Source organism: Pimephales promelas, chromosome 6, assembly GCF_988280905.1.
Source record: "Pimephales promelas chromosome 6, fPimPro1.hap1.1, whole genome shotgun sequence".
Lineage (NCBI taxonomy): Eukaryota > Metazoa > Chordata > Actinopteri > Cypriniformes > Leuciscidae > Pimephales > Pimephales promelas.
In genome coordinates this window covers 2,372,578-2,399,470 of record NC_142774.1, presented here as the reverse complement: position 1 = coordinate 2,399,470, position 26,893 = coordinate 2,372,578, and the positions used below count along the sequence as shown (strand labels likewise).

The window sequence follows — 26,893 nt, the reverse complement described above, 5'->3', positions numbered from 1 at the left end:
ACATGCTGGTTTCCATTAAAATATTAAAATTACATATACTTAAGACCAATACAACCAAAAAAAGTATTTTTAGGAATGTTGGCCAACTGAAAAGAATGAACATAAAAAGTATGAGCATGTACAGCACTCAATACTTAGTTGGGGCTCCTTTTGCCTGAATTACTGCAGTGAATTACTTTCACCTTATTAAAAAATTGTATGCACCATTTTATAGGCCTGTATGCTTGAGCTGTTGAAAAAAATATAAACACAAATTATTACAATCCGGCAAGATTCAGAGAATGTGCATTCTGCCAGCCACCATCGCAGAATGAAGCATGTTACCATTGTTGAGATACATATGCTGATCCTTGATGTTCCTTTGTGAAAGTGAAAAAAACTAAACTAGAACTAAAAATTCAAATGTCTGATCTGTGGCTAGAAAGATTTAATGACCCTTTGTCTTAACGCTCCAGTATAATGATGGGAACACTAAAATGTCTAAAAGCATTGTCTTTCGGATGAGAGGTTAAACTGTAGACCTGACTTTCTTTGGCCATTATAATGTCCTTCGGATAAAGAGAATGGGTTTAACACGGGCGATTGGCTTGTGTTTGTGTGTGTGTGTGTCAAGAAAAGCACTATATAAATATGTAACAAATTAATGATTATTATTTATCTACTGTTATTTTGACTTGTCTTTTTTATTTTAAGAGATCACTGCTTGTACTACTCTAATTTATACATTTACAGCTAAATTGTTTCTATAATGATCTTTAGCTACTTTTAGTGTATAAACCTTTCTAGCTTGAGCTGAAATGTATTTTTCATATCTCACACATAAACTGCTTTTCATTTCCTACATTGATTCTCTCCCATTGTTTTTCTTCCTTTCCTCACAGCTCCAAAGCATTGAGATAAATGACGCTGTGACTCTTGGGACTTTTTCCAGGAAAAGATTCAAAACTTTCGAGTATTGACAGCACATCGACATTGGCTCGTGGAATTTATAACAGCCATTAAAGCCTGGAAATAAGTGAACTAAAATGTCCATTCCTCCATTCCACTGACCTCACAAAACTATAGTCTTTAAGTCTTGTGACATTTTGACCCATGAGGTGAGGGTTAATAATAACCAGGCGAAAGGCAGCAGTGCAGATTTAATTGGCACGGCACATTTATATTCAAATAATTCCACATATTAAATAATGTATCAGACCTTCAATGTTTTTACTTGATTTTTAGTTTGAGCCAAAATAACTGGAATATGAAATGCTAATTATATATGTAATTACACTAGTGTTAAATGTACTGCTTAATGTTCGAAGCACAAATGAAGATCTTTTTTGATGAAATATGAGACCGTTTCTGTCCTCCCATTGACGGTTATGCAACTACCTCTTTGACGCTTCAAATCCTAAATTCAATCTGTTCAATAAAGCAACCCTGTCTCCAGAAAATTTGGACCGAACCGCTCAATTCATATGGATTAGACTTACAATCTCTTTATGAACTTTTGAGGTGTCAAGGTGGTAGTTGTGTAGGTGGTAGTTGTGTAGCTGTCAATGGAGGGACAGAAAGCTCACAGACTTCAACAAACAGGTTCCGGTCGACATCTGGCACTTGTGGGATACGGATCTGGCCCACATGCAGCAATAAATGACGGCCCTTGGGTGGCCCACTCCTGTTCGCCAGATCTGGTCCCAGGTGTTCGCTCTTTAACATTGTCATTATATTACGATCATTTGACTTGTGTAGAGCCCAATTTCTGAGTTAAATTTTCTTTCTGGATTATTGTTACAACACTGTCCTTGAAAATCATAATATTCTTAATGTTTACAATGTAATCCAAATAATTTCTTAAAACTTTATTTTAAAAAGACATCAAGTATCAGCATGTGAATCACAACAATGGTGACAATTATAAAGCATTTTGCAGTGTATTCTGGATGCCACCAATCAAACCTCATTCATGGCTCCCATCATGCATTGCTCTATGAATAACTAATGAGCTTATGTTCAGAGTTAATCTTTTTGTCACCATTGTTGAGATTCATAGGCTAATTCCTGATGTCTGTGTGCCACAACAACAGTGCTGCAGTAATATCCATAATACACAAAGCTTAACTCTGAAATTATACTCTCAGTGATTCAGGCCAATTATTGATTATGTTACAACACAATAAACACCATCAAATCACCTTCACACTAGTCCCATATTACCAGTGGTGGAATGTAACGAAGTACAAATACTTTGTTACTTTACTTAAGTACATTTTTCACGTATCTTTACTTTACTTAAGTAGAATAAATAGTGCATACTTTTTACTTTTACTTCGTTACTATTTTGCAGCAATTATTCTACTTTCTACTCCACTACATTTCTACAACTTCTGTTACTTTTTCATTACATTTTCTGATCAATTTTTCCCCTGCCAAAACGTAATCTGACCATCCGTTCGTTGCACGTTTGTCTCACCAGTGACGTTTGGTTGCCATAGATACATCAACCCGGTCACACTAAATGCGTCTCGCTCGCAGTGTGTTTATCGTGCGATTTATACGCGAAAATTTGTTTTTACGTGCATAGGAAATGCACTGTGTGTAATATACGTTTGGTTAGGATTATGGCAAGCCAAGAGGTTCAGAATTACACCATAAATGAATCGCGATTACTGCCAAACATAGTTATTAATATATAGTAGCCTAAGGATAAGCATGATGTGCATATTGCCTAATTGCAAGCTTGTTTCAGAAATGGTGACAACTATTTTTTTCCATAATTATTGAACATCATTATAGCAGTATTAGGTGGAACGAGTTAGAATTAAATGTTTTATTAATCATTAGAAAAAAATAGACATTAAGAGAATAAATTGTTATGCAAGTACTTTTACTTTTAATACTTAAAGTACATTTAAAATAAAGTACTTTTTACTTAAGTATGGTTGTCATTGTGTTACTTCTACTTTTACTAAAGTAAATATTTATCTGTTTATTTGTACTTTTACTTAAGTACTGAGATTCAGTACTTCCTCCACCACTGCATATTACCCAGTTCACCCTCCATATGTTCATTACAGTAAAACTTTTTTTAAATTTTTTTTGTACTGCTGTACATTTTTCTATTACGTGAATTTCCATTTATGTTTTGTATGTTACAAAATAGCATAGAATGAAACTGATGTCATGAAAGCAGCTACTATCTACAAAAACTAATAAGAAATTAATAATAAAAAATTAATAAGAGTGATGATTCCATAAAAAAATACAAATAAAAACATGAACCCTATTTCTCACAAACGGCTTTCCTCTTCTCAGAGCATGGGAGATCATTCCAGTTCTGGATGGAGTCTGAAGGCGTCAGTTCAACACAGTCCTCGTTTCCTGCATTATTTGGCTCTCCTTTATTCCAAAACCTGAATAATAGTGAAAAGTGCAAAAAAAATTAAATACGATAGAGAAGATTTCAGTTTTTTTCTAAAATAAATCAATCTTTAGGGTGTGGTGTTTGAGGAAGCCTCATTAAAATACGTCCACAGAGAGTATGGTGTCCCTTACCCTTGTTTCAGTGGTAAATTATCCACCCATTTCATGATCCCCTCAGTCTCAATGTCAGACAAACCAATCCACACTCTCCCCTTGACTGATGAAGTTATGTGCCTCTGTATGAATATAAACAGGGTTAAGTGTGATTCCTCTCATTAATAAACAGTCACTCACACAATCTCACCTGCTTCTCTTCAGTGTTGATAATGACCAGATCAGCTCCTTGATCTCTGCAGAACTGTCTGCTCTCAGACCAGGTCATCGGCTTATTGGACATAAACAAGCCATCTCGACCCCACAGAAATCCTTACAGAAACAAACTTTTTAAAAATGGATAAAGATATGGAAAAAGATATGGAAAAAAAATATTCAAAACAGATTCGTACTTACCTTTTTTAGATTTTTCCTTCTTTAGTTCTTCACTGAGATCATTGACTCTGGTCTCTAACTCCAGTTTCTTCTGATTCAAAGAGTCAAAACTTCCCTGTAACTGACTTTTCTCAGCAGTGAGATCATTGACTCTGGTCTCTAACTCTAGTTTCTTCTGATTCAAAGCATCAAAACTTCCTCTTAACTGACTTTTCTCAGCAGTGAGATCATTGACTCTGGTCTCTAACTCTAGTTTCTTCTGATTCAAAGCATCAAAACTTCCTCTTAACTGACTTTTCTCAGCAGTGAGATCATTGACTCTGGTCTCCAGCTCCAGTTTCGTCTGATTCAAAGCATCAAAACTTCCTCGTAACTGACTTTTCTCAGCAGTGAGATTATTGACTCTGGTCTTCAGCTCCAGTTTCGTCTGATTCAAAGAGTCAAAACTTCTCTGTAACTGACTTTTCTCAGCAGTGAGATCATTGACTCTGGTCTCCAGCTCCAGTTTCGTCTGATTCAAAGCATCAAAACTTCCTCCTAACTGACTTTTCTCAGCAGTGAGATCATTGACTCTGGTCTCCAACTCCAGTTTTGTCTGATTCAAAGCATCAAAACTTCCTCCTAACTGACTTTTCTCAGCAGTGAGATCATTGACTCTGGTCTCCAACTCCAGTTTCGTTTGATTCAAAGCATCAAAACTTCCCTGTAACTGACTTTTCTCAGCAGTGAGATCATTGACTCTGGTCTCCAGTTCCAGTTTCGTCTGATTCAAAGCATCAAAACTTCCTCCTAACTGACTTTTCTCAGCAGTGAGATCATTGACTCTGGTCTCCAACTCCAGTTTCGTCTGATTCAAAGCATCAAAACTTCCCTGTAACTGACTTTTCTCGGCAGTGAGATCATTGACTCTGGTCTCCAACTCCAGTTTCGTCTGATTCAAAGCATCAAAACTTCCCTGTAATTGACTTTTCTCAGCAGTGAGATCATTGACTCTGGTCTCCAACTCCAGTTTCGTCTGATTCAAAGCATCAAAACTTCCCTGTAATTGACTTTTCTCGGCAGCGAGATCATTGACTCTGGTCTCCAGCTCCAGTTTCGTTTGATTCAAAGCATAACAACTTCCCTGTAATTGACTTTTCTCGGCAGCGAGATCATTGACTCTGGTCTCCAACTCCAGTTTCGTCTGATTCAAAGCATCAAAACTTCCCTGTAACTGACTTTTCTCGGCAGTGAGATCATTGACTCTGGTCTCCAGCTCCAGTTTCTTCTGATTTAAAGCATCAAAACTTCCCTTTAATTGACTTTTCTCGGCAGTGAGATCATTGACTCTGGTCTCCAGTTCCAGTTTCGTCTGATTCAAAGCATCAAAACTTCCCTTTAATTGACTTTTCTCAGCAGTGAGATCATTGACTCTGGTCTCCAGTTCCAGTTTCGTCTGATTCAAAGCATCAAAACTTCCCTTTAATTGACTTTTCTCAGCAGTGAGATCATTGACTCTGGTCTCCAACTCCAGTTTCGTCTGATTCAAAGCATCAAAACTTCCCTGTAACTGACTTTTCTCAGCAGTGAGATCATTGACTCTGGTCTCCAACTCCAGTTTCGTCTGATTCAAAGCATCAAAACTTCCCTGTAACTGACTTTTCTCAGCAGTGAGATCATTGACTCTGGTCTCCAGTTCCAGTTTCGTCTGATTCAAAGCATCAAAACTTCCTCCTAACTGACTTTTCTCAGCAGTGAGATCATTGACTCTGGTCTCCAACTCCAGTTTCGTCTGATTCAAAGCATCAAAACTTCCTCCTAACTGACTTTTCTCAGCAGTGAGATCATTGACTCTGGTCTCCAACTCCAGTTTCGTCTGATTCAAAGCATCAAAACTTCCCTGTAACTGACTTTTCTCAGCAGTGAGATCATTGACTCTGGTCTCCAACTCCAGTTTCGTCTGATTCAAAGCATCAAAACTTCCCTGTAACTGACTTTTCTCAGCAGTGAGATCATTGACTCTGGTCTCCAGTTCCAGTTTCGTCTGATTCAAAGCATCAAAACTTCCTCCTAACTGACTTTTCTCAGCAGTGAGATCATTGACTCTGGTCTCCAACTCCAGTTTCGTCTGATTCAAAGCATCAAAACTTCCCTGTAATTGACTTTTCTCAGCAGTGAGATCATTGACTCTGGTCTCCAACTCCAGTTTCGTCTGATTCAAAGCATCAAAACTTCCCTGTAATTGACTTTTCTCGGCAGCGAGATCATTGACTCTGGTCTCCAGCTCCAGTTTCGTTTGATTCAAAGCATCACAACTTCCCTGTAATTGACTTTTCTCGGCAGCGAGATCATTGACTCTGGTCTCCAACTCCAGTTTCGTCTGATTCAAAGCATCAAAACTTCCTCCTAACTGACTTTTCTCAGCAGTGAGATCATTGACTCTGGTCTCCAGCTCCAGTTTCTTCTGATTTAAAGCATCAAAACTTCCCTTTAATTGACTTTTCTCGGCAGTGAGATCATTGACTCTGGTCTCCAGTTCCAGTTTCGTCTGATTCAAAGCATCAAAACTTCCCTTTAATTGACTTTTCTCAGCAGTGAGATCATTGACTCTGGTCTCCAACTCCAGTTTCGTCTGATTCAAAGCATCAAAACTTCCTCGTAACTGACTTTTCTCAGCAGTGAGATCATTGACTCTGGTCTCCAGCTCCAGTTTCTTCTGATTTAAAGCATCAAAACTTCCTCCTAACTGACTTTTCTCAGCAGTGAGATCATTGACTCTGGTCTCCAACTCCAGTTTCGTCTGATTCAAAGCATCAAAACTTCCCTGTAACTGACTTTTCTCGGCAGTGAGATCATTGACTCTGGTCTCCAACTCCAGTTTCGTCTGATTCAAAGCATCAAAACTTCCCTGTAATTGACTTTTCTCAGCAGTGAGATCATTGACTCTGGTCTCCAACTCCAGTTTCGTCTGATTCAAAGCATCAAAACTTCCCTGTAATTGACTTTTCTCGGCAGCGAGATCATTGACTCTGGTCTCCAGCTCCAGTTTCGTTTGATTCAAAGCATAACAACTTCCCTGTAATTGACTTTTCTCGGCAGCGAGATCATTGACTCTGGTCTCCAACTCCAGTTTCGTCTGATTCAAAGCATCAAAACTTCCCTGTAACTGACTTTTCTCGGCAGTGAGATCATTGACTCTGGTCTCCAGCTCCAGTTTCTTCTGATTTAAAGCATCAAAACTTCCCTTTAATTGACTTTTCTCGGCAGTGAGATCATTGACTCTGGTCTCCAGTTCCAGTTTCGTCTGATTCAAAGCATCAAAACTTCCCTTTAATTGACTTTTCTCAGCAGTGAGATCATTGACTCTGGTCTCCAGTTCCAGTTTCGTCTGATTCAAAGCATCAAAACTTCCCTTTAATTGACTTTTCTCAGCAGTGAGATCATTGACTCTGGTCTCCAACTCCAGTTTCGTCTGATTCAAAGCATCAAAACTTCCCTGTAACTGACTTTTCTCAGCAGTGAGATCATTGACTCTGGTCTCCAACTCCAGTTTCGTCTGATTCAAAGCATCAAAACTTCCCTGTAACTGACTTTTCTCAGCAGTGAGATCATTGACTCTGGTCTCCAGTTCCAGTTTCGTCTGATTCAAAGCATCAAAACTTCCTCCTAACTGACTTTTCTCAGCAGTGAGATCATTGACTCTGGTCTCCAACTCCAGTTTCGTCTGATTCAAAGCATCAAAACTTCCTCCTAACTGACTTTTCTCAGCAGTGAGATCATTGACTCTGGTCTCCAACTCCAGTTTCGTCTGATTCAAAGCATCAAAACTTCCCTGTAACTGACTTTTCTCAGCAGTGAGATCATTGACTCTGGTCTCCAACTCCAGTTTCGTCTGATTCAAAGCATCAAAACTTCCCTGTAACTGACTTTTCTCAGCAGTGAGATCATTGACTCTGGTCTCCAGTTCCAGTTTCGTCTGATTCAAAGCATCAAAACTTCCTCCTAACTGACTTTTCTCAGCAGTGAGATCATTGACTCTGGTCTCCAACTCCAGTTTCGTCTGATTCAAAGCATCAAAACTTCCCTGTAATTGACTTTTCTCAGCAGTGAGATCATTGACTCTGGTCTCCAACTCCAGTTTCGTCTGATTCAAAGCATCAAAACTTCCCTGTAATTGACTTTTCTCGGCAGCGAGATCATTGACTCTGGTCTCCAGCTCCAGTTTCGTTTGATTCAAAGCATCACAACTTCCCTGTAATTGACTTTTCTCGGCAGCGAGATCATTGACTCTGGTCTCCAACTCCAGTTTCATCTGATTCAAAGCATCAAAACTTCCTCCTAACTGACTTTTCTCAGCAGTGAGATCATTGACTCTGGTCTCCAGCTCCAGTTTCTTCTGATTTAAAGCATCAAAACTTCCCTTTAATTGACTTTTCTCGGCAGTGAGATCATTGACTCTGGTCTCCAGTTCCAGTTTCGTCTGATTCAAAGCATCAAAACTTCCCTTTAATTGACTTTTCTCAGCAGTGAGATCATTGACTCTGGTCTCCAACTCCAGTTTCGTCTGATTCAAAGCATCAAAACTTCCTCGTAACTGACTTTTCTCAGCAGTGAGATCATTGACTCTGGTCTCCAGCTCCAGTTTCTTCTGATTTAAAGCATCAAAACTTCCCTTTAATTGACTTTTCTCGGCAGTGAGATCATTGACTCTGGTCTCCAGCTCCAGTTTCGTCTGATTCAATGCATCAAAACTTCCCTGTAACTGACTTTTCTTAGCAGTGAGATCATTGACTCTGGTCTCCAGCTCCAGTTTCGTCTGATTCAATGCATCAAAACTTCCCTGTAACTGACTTTTCTCAGCAGTGAGATCATTGACTCTGGTCTCCAGTTCCAGTTTCGTCTGATTCAAAGCATCAAAACTTCTCTGTAACTGACTTTTCTCAGCAGTGAGGTCATTGACTCTGGTCTCCAGCTCCAGTTTCGTCTGATTCAATGCATCAAAACTTCCCTTTAATTGACTTTTCTCAGCAGTGAGATCATTGACTCTGGTCTCCAACTCCAGTTTCGTCTGATTCAAAGCATCAAAACTTCCTCGTAACTGACTTTTCTCAGCAGTGAGATCATTGACTCTGGTCTCCAGCTCCAGTTTCGTCTGATTCAATGCATCAAAACTTCCCTGTAACTGACTTTTCTCAGCAGTGAGATCATTGACTCTGGTCTCCAGTTCCAGTTTCGTCTGATTCAAAGCATCAAAACTTCCCTGTAACTGACTTTTCTTAGCAGTGAGATCATTGACTCTGGTCTCCAGCTCCAGTTTCGTCTGATTCAATGCATCAAAACTTCCCTGTAACTGACTTTTCTCAGCAGTGAGATCATTGACTCTGGTCTCCAGTTCCAGTTTCGTCTGATTCAAAGCATCAAAACTTCCCTTTAACTGACTTTTCTCAGCATTGAGATCATTGACTCTGGTCTCCAGCTGCAGTTTCATCTGATTCAAAGAGCTGAAGTTGTTCTTCAGTTGGTCTTTTTCAGTCATTAGATCAGTGTTCTTGTCCTGTAAGCTGATGATAGTCTGATTGAACTCTTCAACTGTGTTTTTGTAACTCTTTAACAGGTCTCTCTCTGCTGTGATGATGATGTACAGTGTGATGAAGACCAGCAGAAGAACACAAATGAGCCCGAGACACACTGTCATCAACACCAAACACCTGCTTCCTTCTGACAAACAGAGACAAAACAGACACTTATCAGTTAACAACAATTCACTCCATATTATTAAAGATTATGTTTCAAACATTCCAATCTGATAAAATATCAAAGAAATGCTGAAAAACCATTCAAAAAATATTTCATGTAACTTATTAAATATAAAAGCAGACATGTTGTTCTTAGAAATTTTATATTTGAAATGGTATGTAACAGTTCACATGTCCTCTAACAATTATGAAGATGTCATATCAGTCTCCTTCAAGTAGAGTATTACTGTTAGCTTTTATCTGGCTGCTCCAACTCTGTGTTCATAAAGCACATTTGTTGTGGCAAGAGAAACTATGACCTGCAGGGCTGCGTTTCCCAAAAGCATTGGTCAAGCATGGCCAAGTTGTACAGACCATTTGTTCCAATTGTTCTATGATCTAGTTAGATTTAAAATGCTTTTGGGAAATGTATCCAAGGTCATGTTTAGATGAAATCAAATCATTCCTGTAGTGTCATTAAACCAGCGACATTAAACCAGCAAATGTTTCATTTATATTACAATCGCTAACTCCAGCAGTGTTTTAATAATCTGAAGGTTTTAAATTCACACACAGACATTAATAATCTACATATGGGTCTCAACAATGGTGACAATCACACAAACGCTCAATGTTGCAGTGCATGATTGGAGCCACCAATCAGAGTGTATCCATGGCTCACATCATGCATTACAGCTGAATTGCCCTGTAATTTTCATTGTTTTTTCCTGTTTGCTTTTATTTCCTGGGAATTTATAATTACAAAGAAGTGCACTGTTAAAAATCAAAACGAGATGTTGAAAATTACTGGTTTTCAATATAAACATAACTAAAATCACACTAAACGCCTTACTGTGTTTTTGAGCTGTTGCTTCACTCTGGCTGAATTTTGGGACCTTATTAGCATAAATATCTTCATCTCTGTCCAGTCCCCTCTTCTCGCTGTCAAAACTGTTATAAATGCCCTCCAGTTCCATTATTACTAATGCGTCTCTTCAGTTGAGCTGTGGACTTTAGGAGGGCGAGTGCAGGGAACCCAACCCAAACATGTTGGTTTCATGCAAAGATACATATTAAAAATGAACTTGTACAACCATCCTGAACTTTCTATTGAGTGTTATTTGCGCTCAGTGTCACTATGAGGTGATGAACTTCAGACTGATGTGCTGAGTTAAACACAAATGCACATTTCCTTCTAAAGAAACTTTCTTTTACATCCTGCTGAGCTTGAATTATTGGAAAATTACACAACATACAACATAAGGTTACATGTTGAAGATTATAAATAATATAATATGTGCATTTCGGCATCAATATTGAATCAGTACACTCTAAATCTTTATTGTTTTGGGACGGTAATCAGAATAGATGACTTTGCTAGAATTATTTTATTATGGAAATTTGCATAAACATTGTACATCAAGCTGGTCAATACATTTAATTTGCTGAGTAACAGGATAGTTACAAAGAAACAGTAAAAATTATCTCATGTTTAACATACATTGAAAGTTGAAAGTTAAGCTATCCAGAGTGTTGTAATATATGATATTGATATCAAAAGCAGTAGTCTGGCATTAGGGCTGTTTTGACGAATTATCTGCAGCCGAAGCGCAGATCCTGCTGGAGACTCAACATGCCGTCATATTTTTCTTTGAGTTCAGCGCTCGTCTTGCTCTGCTCCAAACTGGGCCAAAGCTCGACCCAGGTCCTCTCGCCCAGAGCGTACTGACCTCTGAGGAGGAAGCAGAGGAAGAGCATGTTAAAACACCTTAAAACTTTAAACTCTTACATGACAAACCAAAACAATTCAATTCAAAATGTTCATTATTCTTCAAAATCAAAATGTCCAACATTCATTTCATTCTTCTTACAGTAGAATCCACTAGTGGTAAAACAACTACTCAACATTAGTGTTGATTAGTGTTAAAGCATATTGAAAACACCACATTATCATTTTAGAAATTTTGTTTTGTTTGTATGTCTAAGCACGTGTCTAGCATGATTTAATTGTAAAAGTCCCCCCTGTGGTGAAAATCCAGCTTTTAAAGTTGTTTATATGTCTATGTGGGGTTTTAATCTGCTTTAAGTCAAACCATGTGTAAATTCACAAGTCGACAGTCAACTATTTTCTCTTTAAAAGTGCAGTGAACCAAAGTCCGTCCCAAAAACATGGTTGGAAATTGCTGTTATCACAAACTACCTTGATCAGATCAACGTGTAATCGTTGACGAGTGTATCTCTGAGCTGAGTGAGTGAGTGGAGGCGGGGCTCATTTGCATATTCATAGAACAGCTTATACTTAATAAGGCAAGGGTGTTGAGTTATTCAATATATTAAGGCATCAAGACATTTGTTTCGAGGAAAAAACTAAATGTGTAATTTCAGCTAAAGTACATGCTTTCTTTTGTGACCGCAGGGTCAATGCACAATATGGGAACTACACTATGCACATTTTTGGCCATGCTTGCAACATAACCAGGCTTCCATACTTCCTTCAGTAAGTCTTACGTGCTTTAAAAATGACAAACAGGCACAATTAAATACCCAAATAATGTTTAATTGTAGTTATTGTCTACAAATAATGTGATTACACACTAACCATTCAGAGAGTGTTTCAAGTTTCACACTCACAGATCAGGACTTGCACGCTTTGGACCACAGGTCAAGTGCACTTACTTTCCACCTTCCAGTTGTACATCCTCAGACTGGCCCATGATCAGATAGCTCTCACCCTGCTTCAAATCCAACGCATCTTTGCATGAGATGTGTACGGTGAAAGTGCGCAGCTTCCCCTCCACGTCGTTCTCCAGCTCTACACAGATAAGCAACATTTAAATACTGTATGTTAAAGGGATACTCCACTTTTTTTTGGAAATAGGCTCATTTTAACACTCCCCCAGAGTTAAACGGTTGAGTTTACCGTTTTCAAATGCATTCAGTCGATTTTCTGATATTTAGAAGAATATCAGTAACCAGACAGTTTCTGGTCTCATTGACTTCTATAGTATATTTTTTTCCTACTATGGAAGTCAATGAGACCAGAGACTGTCTGGTTACTGACGTTCTTCTAAATATCAGAAAATTCATTTGAAAACGGTGAAACTCTAAGAACTCTAAAATGAGCCTATTTCCAAAAAAAAGTGAAGTATCCCTTTAACGCAAATGCACAAGTATGGTGTTTCAGGCACTGAGTTTGTACTGGCAAAACTTAACTAAACAAAATTTAATTTGTTTCTCCCAAAATAATGTGTAGTGGGTTATTAAACTTAAGATATTATATTAATGTATTTCACATTAAATCTTACACTGAAACTTAATCATTACATTGACATAACGGTCAAAATAATGAATTGGTTTGAGTAGGACAAACTTAAGTTCAACTAATTAGTTCAGTCAAATGAATTTTTATGAGTATTTAGCACTTTCTTTTTCTTTCAAGTTCACAGAACTGATATATTTTAAGTAAACTGAACTGTTTCATTGTTTTGAGTTTGATGAAAATTATATATTTTAATTTAGAGCAACTTAAGTTTAACTGAAACGGCTGGGATATGTATTTCCCAGCATGCTTTGCCGATGGCACTCAAAAGAGAGTGTAAATGCTAAAATTAAGTGCAATATAATGTTTTTTTGTGTGTGTGTGTAAGATTAATGTTAGATTAGTAGTGATTAATGTTTTGTTATGCTAATTTAGAAGAATTTCTGTTAATGTTGGCTTTAGGATAGTTGTGACAAGTGGTACATTCAGCTTGGTTTGAGTGCAAATTATCCCTTTATATTATTAAGCTCATGCAACAAATACTTCTGTGCTTGTAAGTGCTTATAACATACTCTTTCTAATACATAAGCATTTACTACATCAGCACATTAGCTTTTAAAGCTAAGTAAGCTTATGCTATTAAAAGTGATTTGAGTTTTACCAACTTGTTTGGATTTACAGTGCACTTCATAGATTTAAGTTATAGTAACTAATTAGTACAATTAACTTTATTTACCCAAGTTATCTTACCAATAAGTTAATGAATTAATTGGAAACAAATCAAATATTTTTTATGCTTAAATTGTTTGAGTTAATACACGTAATTGATTTAAGGCAATCGGTTTCCTCGAACGGTTTGAGTGAGGAATTATACCTTTTTTGAGAGCAACTCCAATCTTCATTTTGTAATAAACTGCTAAAGCGTCCTCATCTTCACTCACCAGGACAGCCTTATAAACTGTAAAAAAAAATGACAAGTATAAATGCTGAAGACATTCTCATGAACTGCAGTGTGTTGTCTCTACAAAATACAACATTTATTACCGTAATTTATTTTTGGCTCGCATGCTTTCTTATTACGCTGAGCCTCGTGAATTTTCTCCTTCCGTTGAAGACTGCAGTTTTCTGTATCCGCAATAGACAGATGAATGAACCTGCTGTAGATTAACAGCATGACGCTTACATTTTCAGAAAAACAAAATGCACATTACCTTCGGCACACTGACAGACGTCATTCTTACAGATTTTTTGAAGAGCCCCTTCCTTCCTGGTCAGATGATAAAACTTCACACAGCGATTTTCTAAACATTGAGAAATAAACATTGGGTCACACAGGTATACAGTGATCAATCTGAGATATAGCAGTCAGCCACGAACATAATGTCCAAATATAATTAATAAACTTACACCATCTTTTACTGTAATCATGATTTGAATGGGACTTTAAAGAGATGCGCCACTTTTTTTTTTTTGGAAATAGGCTCATTTTACAACTCCCCCAAAGTTAAAAAGCTGAGTTTTACCGTTTTCAAATCAATTCAGCCGATTTTCTGATATTTATCAGTATACAGACAGTTTCTGGTCTCATTGACCATGTATATTTTTTTCCTACTATGGAAGTCAATGAGACCAGAAACTCTCTGGTTACTGATGTTCTTCTAAATATCAGAAAATCAGCTGAATGGATTCGAAAACGGTAAAACTTGTTGTAAGTTGTAAAATGAGCCTATTTCTAAACAAAGTGGAGTATCCCTTTAACATGCAAAGTTAATCATAATTTTAAAAAAAGTGCTTAGCCTACTTGTTTTTTTACAGCTACAAACTGTAACCTAACAGAAAACCTTCAGCATTTTTACAATAAAAATAATAATTTACCTTATTTTACCAATATTACAAATGAAGACGTCCGTAAACGCAGGTTTTAAGAGTTTTTGTCAGGTTAATTCAGTTCTGGGTACACACACACACACACACAAACAAACTCGGCAAAGACCGTTTAAACCGTATGTTTTGTTCTTGTTTCGTTTCGAAGTATTTTCAGCACGCTCCATATCGTTTCGTTTGCATGACCGCTTATTTGAGACGCATTTATGGTTGTGTCTGGCAAACCAGGCTTTGTTTCCTGGTGAACTGATCAAATTTGCAATTGCAATTAATGTCAGAGTCACATCAGTTTCATACCTATAGAGTAGTATTCATATACAGTGACCCCTGCTGGTTGAACAAAGCCTCCATTCATAATCCTGTGCAGCCTGAAGGCGATCCTATCTCTCCTGTCATGAGAAATCTGCAAGTGTACAGCAGACACTTTAGATCAGGGATGCGGGAGGGATTTTGAAGTTGCATTAATAAATGTAATAAATGCAAAAACTTATTCTGTCCTCTTTCGTGCACTTTGAGATGTGCTAAATCCAAAATCACTGTTGGTATTCTGATTGCAGTATTTAAAATGCATTGACTAGATGTTATTGAAAAGACACAGCATAGTGTAATCACTTTAAAAAGCTTGAAAGTATTATTTATAGTATATCATCGAACATCACAAGCCCTTTATATCAGTGTTTCCCGAGTAAAACTGCCACAGAGACCTTGTCCAGGTAGAGGATGAGGGATCCTCGCTCCGAAAGCTGCTTGTCCATCTCAAATTTCTGAATCAGCCTGTCCCGTCCAGTTGACAGCTACAAACAAGAACAGAAAGTTATTTTTGGAGAGTTTGACAACTTTTCTGCTTAACTTTTAAGAAATCATTTAGATTATATTGAACAACCTGGAACTTATACGGTTTAATCACTTTGAATCTGTAATGACCAATATACATTCTAATCAGAGATTAGGACTATTTGAGTTTAGTGATTCAGGTCATATGATTGTGAAATAATGATTATTATAACATAACCAACGCCATCAGATCACCTTTTCTATTTGTTCATCTGGCTGTTCTAACTCATGTACAGCAGCCAAACAAAATCTAAAGTTATCCCTCTGATGGTCTTCGTTTAGGAGTCACGTCCCGGGCCTTCCCGGCGGTCAGAAGTGACCGGACACCTAAAAATGAAACTTCGTCCATCCCAGTAAAAACCAATTAAATTTATTTGTTTTCTATAATATTTATTCTTTTTAATTTAGTATTTTGAGACAATGTGATTGAATTTATTAATATTTATGTAATATTTATGGTCTAATTATTGCCGTGGAAAAATATATATATATTGTTCTATATATACATTTTTTCCCCAAAAATTAATAATGCAGTATTTTAGTTTAATATAGAGTCTAGGCCTTCAGAAAAAAAAATATATATATATTTTTGAAGAAAATTAGCACCATCTGGTTACAGTATAGAGAAAAAAACGTAGAATCATGGTGTAACCACTAGATGGCATGTACAGCTCTCTATGGAGAGGCATGTGAATTCCCCAGCAGTGTCTGCACACATTTATATATATATTTTTTTTTTGGTGGATTTGAATATATATTTGAAACAATCTCAAAAAACGATTTCTATTTTTAAAAAAATTGTGAAAAAAATTTGGTGATTTTTTTTTTTTTTTTGTCAATTTCCCATTCATTTCCTATGGGTGTTCATTTTTGACCGAAGACCAAAATTGTGACTAATTTTTTTACGACCACTTAGCATGCTCGGATCATGAACTCAATTTTTTTGTGTGTTCACATCCCTAATGCCAGAAATGTCACCAAGTATCATAACCTCTTGATGAAGCTGTGATTTTTAAAAATTCAAAACAGAAAATTATTCGAGGACCATCAAAGGGTTAAACATGTAAAGATCAACTGCCCAACTAAAGCAAACACTGATCTCCATAATGGTGACAATAAAATTAGATTTTTCTTCTTCAGTGATTCTGCTTGTTATCATCAGGTGTCTCCAATAATGCTCAATCATCACTCAATCAACAACTTAAATAGCACATTAACTTTAACACTCTTCACTGTTTAATTAACACTCAAATTTTATCACTTTAACACTTTTGAGTCTTTAACACTCTTGAGTTCCCTATCGTAGTCACTTCGAGTTACGTCAGAAGTGACGGAGATTGGGGGTTTCGCATAGAAAGCCAATCCTCTTCGAGTATTAAAACACGAGCCAATGGCATGCAATGCCTTGGGGCTGCGGAAATTTGCATAGCGTACTCCGCCCTACTCCGTGAGTATAAAAGGAGGAAGTGAACGCAACCGCAGTATGTTTTCGCTTCGGAGCCAAGAGAACCTCTTCACTCCTCAAAGCTGAATCAAGACTCTTCGAGACGAGCGTCCTCTTCAGTGTTGGTGTGACGGCGGTACCCAGCGAGATTCTGCATTGCCTGCGATCTGTGCAGTGGTTTGCCAGACTTTGCGCTTCTCCCTGGTAGCCTCAGCGCTGAAAGAGTGAATTTCTCTCCTCTCTATAAAAGAGCTGCACGCGGCACGTCTTTTTAAAGATGGCTCGCCCGTGCCCTTCTGGATGTGGTAGATTTCTGTCGTCATCTGATGGTCACGAACGCTGCTTTGTTTGCTTGGGCATTCAGCATGCAGCAGCAGCGTTCGTGGATGACTCATGTTCCTTCTGTGGGACCATGACCATCTCCACACTGAGGTCGCGGCTCGATGATCTCACTAGAGTGAGAGCCCCGGTCCCCCCTACTCGATCGGCTTCCTTCACGAGAGGGGGCCCGTCGACCCGGGGACCGGGCGATCTAACGGTGACGGTGTGGGATAAAGCCCCGACAATTCCTCGGGCCACACCTCCCGCCTCAGTGCGTGAGCCAGCGGGCGCTAGTTCGACTCGGTCGGTTGTCTCTTCGGCGGCACCGGCTGCTTCGAGCAGCGCCCCAGATGATGATGCGATGTCTATCACAGCATCACTAGGCGGGCTTGATTCCTCGGGAGAGGAAGATCCGGCTGCGTTGCCTCCTTCGGGAGTCCCAGCGTTGTCCGCGTCAGATCCCGAGATGACGGCCATGCTGTCTCGAGCCGCTGGGAGTATCGGGCTAGAATGGAAACCTCCATCCTGCCCCGACCTCTCACGGATGGATAATTGGTTTTTGGACAAGGCTGCCGCTGCAAAGCCACGGCCGACTCCAATACCTTTTTTCCCCGAGCTGCATGCGGAGTTGTCGCGCTCTTGGGGGGCTCCTTTGTCCACTCGAGAGCGCGATCTCTCCCCCGCCTTTCCCCCCCTCGACGGCGGGGCCGCCAGTGGGTACACTGGGATGCCCCCGGTGGAGCGCTCTGTTGCGATGCAGCTGTGTCCACAGAGCGCCTCCACCCGTGGTCCTCCTAAGCACCCATCCAAAGCCTGTGGGTTCTCGTCTGCTATGGCGGCGCGATCCTACAGAGCGGCGGGACAGGCGGCCTCCGCTCTGCATGCTATGACCACTTTGCAGGTCTTCCAAGCGAAGTTGCTCAGAGACATGCACGAGGGCGGGACTGACACGACGGCATTCAAAGAACTGCGGTCCGCCACTGACCTTGCTCTCCGGGCAACGAAAGTGGCTGCTCGCGCCGTTGGTCAGGTGATGGCCACTAGCGTGGTTCAGGAGCGTCATCTGTGGCTCAACCTGTCGGATACGCGGAGCGCTGAGCGGACTCGTCTGCTCGACGCTCCGCTGTCCCAGGTTGGCCTTTTCGGCGGTGCGGTCGAGGACTTCGCCCATCAGTTCTCCACCGCCCAGAAGCAGACGGAGGCCATCAAACACATCCTGCCCCGACGACCAGCTGCTGCCTCCACCCAGTCGTCGGCACAGGCGCCTCCCCCTGCTCGCCGCCGAGGACGCCCCCCTGCGGCTCCCCTCCCTCCCGCCCGGCCCCAGCAGCAGCCTTCACCCGGGCCCCGGCGTCGAGGAGGCCGCAGGCCGGCGTCACAGCCCCCTCAGGCCGCTCGCCCCGCTAAACGCCAGGCCAAGCGAAGATCCTGACACGGGCCGCTCGGTGACGATCTCGAGTCTTTCACAGGAGGCGGTAGCAGGCCCCCTCCTTCCCCCGGTGGAGGGCCGGGGGAGAATCTTTTGTTCTCAGCTCCCCGCTGCTCACCCACGGGTGGGCAGCACCCTGAACTGGTTAAAGAAAGACTTGACATCCTCACTGAGCTCACAGACTGGAGTGAGTGCCCCCGATGCCCCAGGGTGTCGGCCCACTCACTCCTCTCTGTCTCGGAGGGCGCGGAAGGGTGCGTGTGTCGTCCCCGGGCTGCACCAATCCCTTCCCCCCCTCTCGCCAGACCCCCGGCAGAACGGACCCCCGTGGAACGCTCCGCTTTCCCTGGTCCCTTCTGTCGGGGAGCGGGCTTCGACGCATCCGAGCGGGGTAACCCCTGCACGCGTGCCAGTCGACCCGCCACGCTGCCCCTCCGGGGGGACGTCTGTGGTTCACATGACCCCGTTGGCTCACTTCCTGGAAGCCTGGCTAGCGCTTCCCGGGGTATCCCGCTGGGTCATCAGAACGATCAGATTCGGCTACGCGATTCAGTTCGCACGGTCTCCTCCCCGCTTCAGGGGAGTTCGCTCCACGATAGTCGGTGGCAATGCCCCAGTCCTGAGAGCGGAGATTGCGACCCTGCTGGCGAAGGGTGCAATCGAGACGGTCCCTCCAGCCGAGGTGAGGTCCGGGTTTTACAGCCCCTACTTCATTGTCCCCAAGAAGACCGGTGGGTTACGACCGATCCTGGACCTGCGCATTTTGAACCGTTCTCTCCATCGACTACCGTTCAAAATGCTCACGGCCAAACGCATTTTCGAATGTGTTCGGTATCAGGATTGGTTTGCAGCGATCGACCTGAAGGACGCGTACTTCCATGTGTCCATCTTACCTCGACACAGACCGTTTCTTCGGTTTGCCTTCGAGGGCCAGGCATATCAGTACGCCGTTCTCCCATTCGGGTTAGCTCTGTCCCCTCGCGTCTTCACGAAGATCGTCGAGGCAGCCCTTGTTCCCCTTCGCGAACACGGGGTTCGCATCCTGAATTATCTCGACGACTGGCTGATACTAGCACACTCTCGAGCTCAGCTTTGCGAACACAGAGACTTGGTGCTCCGGCACCTAGCCCGTCTGGGCCTTCGGGTCAACCGAGAAAAGAGCAAACTTTGCCCCGTGCAGAGGATCTCTTTTCTCGGCGTGGAGATAGACTCGGTCGCCATGTCCGCGCAGCTCACGATCGAGCGCGCGCACTCACTGCTGACTTGTCTTCGTCAGTTCGAGGGCAAGAGTGCGGTTCCACTGAAACTTTTTCAGAGGCTCCTGGGGCATATGGCATCCGCGGCCGCGGCAACGCCGCTCGGTTTGCTTCATATGAGACCGCTTCAGCTGTGGCTTCGCGATCGAGTCCCGAGGTGGGCATGGCATCGCGGCTCGCTCCGAGTCCCAGTGACTCCGACATGCCGGCGAACCTTCTTCCCGTGGTCGAACCTCAGCTTTTTACGGACGGGCGTCCCTATTCAGCGAGTTTCCAGGCATCTCATCGTTTCCACGGATGCATCTACCACGGGTTGGGGTGCCATGTGCAATGGGCATGCAGCCGCCGGCTCCTGGACGGGGGCCCAGCGCCTCATGCACATCAATTGCCTCGAGCTGCTGGCAGTACGGCTCGCCCTGCACCGCTTCAGAGCGTTGCTCAAGGGCCAGCATGTGCTGGTCCGCTCAGACAACACTACGGCTGTAGCGTACATCAACCACCAGGGGGGTCTACGCTCGCGCCGGTTGTCGCAGCTCGCCCGCCACCTCTTGATATGGAGTCAGAAGCACCTGAGGTCCCTTCGTGCAGTTCACATTCCTGGAGACCGGAACTGGGCAGCCGACGAGCTGTCTCGGGTCCGCCCTATCTCCGGCGAGTGGCGACTCCATCCCCAGTCGGTCCAGCTGATCTGGAAAGAGTTCGGGGAGGCACAGATAGATCTGTTCGCCTCCCGGGACTCAGCCCACTGCGCCCAGTTTTATTCTCTGACCTGGGGCTCTCTCGGTTCGGATGCGCTGGCGCACAGCTGGCCACGGGGCCCACGCAAGTATGCGTTTCCCCCAGTGAGCCTCCTTGCACGGGTGTTGTGCAAGATCAAGGAGGACGAGGAGCAGGTCTTGCTGGTAGCCCCCTACTGGCCCACCAAGACGTGGTTCTCCGATCTCATGCTCCTCGCGGCAGCACCTCCTTGGCCTATTCCTCTGAGACAAGACCTACTCTCTCAGAGACGGGGCACTCTGTGGCACCCTCGTCCCGATCTCTGGAGGCTGCACGTGTGGCTCCTGGACGGGACGAGGCAGGTTTGAGTTCGCTGCCACCTGCGGTGGCGGCAACCTTCACTTCCGCAAGAGCGTTGTCCACGAGACACCTCTATGCGTTGAAGTGGAACCTCTTCGTCAATTGGTGCTCTTCTCGCGGAGAAGACCCCCGGAGATGTTCGATCAGTGTCGTGCTTTCCTTCCTGCAAGAGGGGTTGGAGCGCAGGCTGTCGCCCTCCACCCTTAAGGTTTACGTCGCGGCCATTGCCGCTTCTCATGAAGCAGTGGAAGGTAAGTCCTTAGGGAAGCACGACCTGGTCATCAGGTTCCTGAGGGGAGCGAGGAGGCTGCATCCGCCTCGTCCTCCCCTCGTACCCTCTTGGGACCTCTCGGTAGTTTTAAGTGCTCTGCAGAGGCATCCCTTTGAGCCTTTGCAATCAGTAGAGTTAAAGTTTCTGTCCATGAAGACAGCACTCCTGGTTGCATTGGCCTCCATCAAGAGGGTGGGGGACCTGCACGCATTCTCCGTTGACGAAGCGTGCCTGGAGTTCGGGCCGGCTTACTCTCACGTGATCCTGAGACCCCGGCCTGGATATGTGCCCAAGGTTCCCACCACTCCCTTCCGGGACCAGGTGGTGAACCTGCAAGCGCTGCCCCCGGAGGAGGCAGACCCAGCCTTGGCACTGCTCTGTCCGGTACGTGCTCTCCGCACCTATGTCGACAGAACGCAGTGTTTCAGGACCTCAGACCAGCTCTTTGTCTGTCATGGAGGGAGCCAGAAGGGAAGGGCTCTCTCAAAGCAACGGCTGTCCCACTGGATAGTGGATGCCATTGCTTTGTCTTACCAGCAGCAAGGCCTTCCGTGCCCCCTTGGTGTGACGGCCCATTCCACTCGGAGTGTAGCCTCCTCTTGGGCTTTAGCGCACGGCGCCTCGCTAACAGACATCTGCAGAGCTGCAGGCTGGGCGACACCCAACACCTTCGCCAGATTCTATAATCTGCGAATTGAGCCGGTATCCTCTCACGTACTCGTTTCGGCCAGTTCTGGATCCGCTCAGGTGTCTTCGCTTGCTCGCCACTCCACTCCCCGGACTGGATAAGTGCGATATTCCTCAGTTCTTCCATTGAAGTCTTGAGTCCTCCAGCACCGATGATGCGGGCACCACTGCGTGGCTCTGGATGCTAGCTAGGTGCCTCCATGCGCACGGTTCCCCATGGTAACCGTCTCATGTGTATTATCCACTGTAAGCCTCTCTGAGCATGTGTCTTCCCTTGGCAAGCCATCTGCCACCCCTGGAGTTTAAATCAGTAACCACCTGCGGTTGGTACTCCAGTGTTCCATATGTGTCCCTAGGTGGCCATATGTGTATTCTTAAGTCCTCCCTTCGGTAGGCAGCTGGTAGCATGTCCCCTTCGGGATATGTTTCCCAGTGTACCTTGGTAATCCTGTGTCAAAGTCGGATCCCCAAAAAAAAAAAAAAAAAAAGAGGTAAGGCTCGGGGGTTCAGTCTTTCGCAGGGCACTGGAAGACAGCTTGAAGATGGCGTGATGGCACAGACCCCCAATCTCCGTCACTTCTGACGTAACTCGAAGTGACTACGATAGGGAACGTCTCGGTTACGTATGTAACCCTCGTTCCCTGAGTAAGGGAACGGAGACGTTACGTCTCCCTGCCACTTCTGCTGTATCGCTGGGTAGAGGCCGAGTTCAGTCTTGGCTCCTCAGCGAAGACATACTGCGGTTGCGTTCACTTCCTCCTTTTATACTCACGGAGTAGGGCGGAGTACGCTATGCAAATTTCCGCAGCCCCAAGGCATTGCATGCCATTGGCTCGTGTTTTAATACTCGAAGAGGATTGGCTTTCTATGCGAAACCCCCAATCTCCGTCACTTCTGACGTAACGTCTCCGTTCCCTTACTCAGGGAACGAGGGTTACATACGTAACCGAGACGTTTTTGCTGTCTAGTATCATTCAGGAAACTGGACATTTTTATGTTCTTGGAATGTAAGAAATCAACATTACTATCATGTTGAATTTTTAATTGAAAATTACATTTAAAGAACGTTTGAGGAACATTATACCTTTTAAAATGATCTTATAACAAAATTATGTTAGCTGGGATTATGAGCTTTAATGCCAATCGCGACAGCAATTAGCCTCAGTGGCCACCGCCACTCGGTGTACGGAAATTGTGAGAAAATTAAGCATAAAACATTTTGGAAATTTCCCACAACACGGCCAATCAATATTTATAGGATTTACCTTCACACTAAAGATATGTTTAAATATAATATGCAAAAATGTTATGCTTAATAAAATATACTATATTATAATTACTTGTGATTAAAAGTTAATAGAAATATAACAGACAGAGTTTGCTACTGTACTTCCAAAGTTTAAAAAACGCAGTGAACATTTCACATTTTTAGCATTCAGCAAATGTGATAATAATGAAAAAGTGATCCGTACCGCCTTCAGATCGTTCTCATCCACAACAAATCCCGTCAGTAATGAGATGTCCAGTATAGACATGGTGGCGTCCCTGTTCGCGGACAGATATCTGTGGAGTCAAGTATATGTAAACTTTCAATTGCACTCAAATATGAGGTTCAGTTTTCTGCAGCTCATGTGAACATGGGATATTTTATATATTAACATCTAAAAACACCCACACATCAGCTTTAACAGAATATAATAAATGTCATGATAAAGTACCATTATTAATTCCAAACTGTCCACAATGTTAGTTACACTAAACTTAGTAATTAATTTGATAATGTTCAAAGATTATTCACTGAACTTAGATATTGTTTAGTGCAACTTTTAATCCTCAGTTGATTAAAATTGAATATTGTGATGATTTATTTGCACACCTGGTGTGTATAGTGAGTTTATAACTCTCAGTTGCTCCCCGATATGTTACTAAAAAGAAAGAAAGAAAGAAAGCGTTAGTGATTTTCCTCATTTCTAAGTCACTTTGGATAAGTAACTGCTGATTGTAAAGATACACAAGAGGTGAATATCACTAAATATGCATTTTTTATTATTACATTTTAATCTTATTCTATATTTAATTTTGCATCAAGAAAACAAAGCCTATTTTATGAGCATTAATATTACTTTCATGACAAATAAAATTTAATTTTGGTTACAATACAAAATATTGTAATATTTTTTTTTAATTGTAAGCAAAAGTAAATATAACGACAAGGGCAAAACATTGTATCTACTACGGCTGTCAAACGATTAATCGCGATTAATCGCATCCAAAATAAAAGTTTTTGTTTACATAATATATGTGTGTGTAGTGTGTATAATTATTTTGTATATATAAATACACACATATGCATGTATATATTTAAGAAAAATGTGTTATTAATATATCAAATATTTATATTTATGTATAATATTAATTTTGTATAAATATATATACATGCAAATATTTCTTAAATGTTTACATGCATGTGTGTGTATTTATATATACAAAATAATCATACACACTACACACACACACATATATTATGTAAAAACAAACTTTTATTTTGGATTTTAAAATCGAGCATGTGCGTGTATTTATATATATATATATATATATATATAAAAATACACGCACATGCTTGTATATATTTTGGAAAGATTTTCATGTGTAGCTATACTGTATATAGATTTATATATAATATATATTATATATTTTATATATAAATAATATATATAAATAATATAATAATAATAATTTTTTCTTAAATATACATATATATAAAAATAATTATAAACAGTGCACTCACATTTATCATGAAAACACAAACTTTTATTATGGATGCGATTAATCACGACATATATGTATATAATATATATATATATATATATATATATATATACATATATATATGTATATAATATATATATATATATATATATATATATATATATATATATATAAATACAGGCACATGTTTATATATATTTTGGAAAAAATTTCATGTGTATACTGTATATAGATTTATATATAATTTATATTATATATTTTATATATAAATAATATTTTTTTCTTAAATATACATGCATGTGTGTGTATTTGTATATATATATATATATATATATATATATATACACACACAAAATAATTATACATAGTGCACCCACATATACTATGTAAACACAAACTTTTATTTTGGATGCGATTAATCGCGATTAATCGTTTGACAGCACGATCATACATATTGTTTTTACATTTTGAAGTATATTGTATTTATGATAATGTCCTCCTCTGAAAATTAAAGACACAAAAATCTGACCTTGATCATCCCTTTCAAAAGTCAAATCAAGCTCGAAGTTCTTGCAGGTGCCGCTGCTCTCTTTTGGTTTAGCATAGTACTCAGTCACAACCTGCCGAGGAGAAAACACACAGTGTTGAAGGTCTGGCGTATCGGTGCATGTTCAGCTTTTGCCTTCTTCAGTCACTCACAGTTACAGCGGGCTCTCCAGAACCCCTGGCGCTGATGGTGATCTGCCGGCTAGATGGAAGCTGTTGATGGACAAAAATAGTAATGTACACTTGAGAAAATACATCAAATGCAGCTGATCAATATAAGAATTACAAATAGAGGTTTCATCTCAAACCAGGTACAGTTGTTCATACAATATGACTTGTGTGACATAAAGGGTCATTTATATCTGACTGTACGATACATATCTTAGGACTTTTTTAGCTGAATGACATTGAAATGCTAGCACTTTCAGCACAAACTCACCGTGGTTGTTTGTGTGAGATGAGCGTTCTCCTTGTTGAACCTAAACACAATCGGCTGTGGGCTGCCGTCCACTCGGATGGTCATCTGCAGGTCTAACAGCTTTATGTCCTTCACTTTAATGCTGTACTCGGCTACAGCCTGGAACACCATGATGGTGGCCTGGCAGGGAAGAGAGACACGTTTCAACTGTTTCTCGTCTTTAGGTTTTGTCTTTTGGTCCCTCATCCTTCGCTCGGGTCATTTTGACCCGAAACACATTAAAACATTTTTTAAATTGAATGTTCATCAGAGGGGTCCAAGACCCAAGGATGTTTGTCACACTTGAACCATGAATACACACCAAAAAAAAAAAAATATTATATATATATATATATATATATATATATATATAAACACTGTCAAAATATTTTCAAGATTTGTTATCGCAACATATTTTCTTTTGTCAAATCAACTTTATAATAATTTATTTAGTTGAGATAACTTATTATTTTGAGTTTCTGATGATTAAATTAATCTCCTTCATTGAATGAACTCACTTTTTCCAGTTCAATCAACTGAAATTTTTAAGGCAACCAAGGTTACTTTTTTAAGTTAAACCAACACTATTTTTTTCAGTGTAGTAATCACAACATCTTTTCTTTTGTCAAATCAACTTAAATAATTTATTTAGTTCAGATAACATATCATTTTGAGTTTCTGATGGTTAAATCATTCTCCTTCATTGTATTAACTCACTTTTTCCAGTTCAATCAACTTAAAATTTTAAGGCAACCAGGTTACTTACTTTTTTAAGTTAAACCATCAATATTTTTTACAGTATATATATATATATATATATATATATATATATATATATATATATATATTGGTGAATATATATATATATATATGGATTTGAGGAGTTTTGTGGTGATTTAAAAAAGTCTCAAATCCTACCGTCACGGGTCAATTTGACCCCTTTGGAATGAATGGAGAGCCAGGAATGCTTCAGTACACATAGAAAAAACTAAAAATGCTCAAAATTCAAACTAAAAATGCTAAAATTTTACCACAAAATTATATTATA

General features: G+C 41.0%; 2 protein-coding genes across 2 annotated transcripts in view; both read right to left on the bottom strand.

Moving 5' to 3' along the window:
• Positions 1–1,132: 1,132 nt before the first annotated feature.
• Positions 1,133–10,510, bottom strand: LOC120459080 (uncharacterized). Its single transcript, XM_039647004.2, has 5 exons — positions 10,465–10,510; positions 3,919–9,594; positions 3,713–3,834; positions 3,541–3,644; positions 1,133–3,398 (listed from the first exon to the last, which is right to left on the bottom strand). Exons 2-5 carry the CDS (start codon positions 9,569–9,571, stop codon positions 3,269–3,271), a joined length of 6,009 nt encoding a protein of 2,002 aa, XP_039502938.2. The 5' UTR covers positions 9,572–9,594; positions 10,465–10,510; the 3' UTR covers positions 1,133–3,268.
• Positions 10,511–10,980: 470 nt separating this feature from the next.
• Positions 10,981–26,893, bottom strand: part of c3a.4 (complement C3a, tandem duplicate 4) — a 34,026-nt gene continuing 18,113 nt past the window's right edge. The window contains exons 30-41 of the mRNA XM_039648056.2: positions 25,828–25,986; positions 25,542–25,601; positions 25,372–25,462; positions 23,950–23,998; positions 23,546–23,636; positions 15,459–15,548; positions 15,052–15,157; positions 14,082–14,171; positions 13,915–13,995; positions 13,745–13,828; positions 12,288–12,423; positions 10,981–11,343 (exon numbers count right to left, since the gene is read on the bottom strand). Of these exons, the coding sequence (XP_039503990.2) occupies positions 11,205–11,343; positions 12,288–12,423; positions 13,745–13,828; positions 13,915–13,995; positions 14,082–14,171; positions 15,052–15,157; positions 15,459–15,548; positions 23,546–23,636; positions 23,950–23,998; positions 25,372–25,462; positions 25,542–25,601; positions 25,828–25,986 (1,176 nt within the window). The 3' untranslated portion in view covers positions 10,981–11,204. The remainder of the gene's footprint in view (positions 11,344–12,287; positions 12,424–13,744; positions 13,829–13,914; positions 13,996–14,081; positions 14,172–15,051; positions 15,158–15,458; positions 15,549–23,545; positions 23,637–23,949; positions 23,999–25,371; positions 25,463–25,541; positions 25,602–25,827; positions 25,987–26,893) is intronic.

What these genes read in the sequence shown, in the direction of transcription:
- LOC120459080 (XM_039647004.2), bottom strand. Translation starts at nt 9,571, where the DNA reads ATGACAGTGTGTCTCGGGCTCATTTGTGTTCTTCTGCTGGTCTTCATC. An exon ending in GAAGGAAAAATCTAAAAAAG is followed by an intron (nt 3,835 to 3,918) that starts GTAAGTACGAAT and finishes TGTTTCTGTAAG; the next exon opens with GATTTCTGTGGGGTCGAGAT. An exon ending in TCAACACTGAAGAGAAGCAG is followed by an intron (nt 3,645 to 3,712) that starts GTGAGATTGTGT and finishes ATATTCATACAG; the next exon opens with AGGCACATAACTTCATCAGT.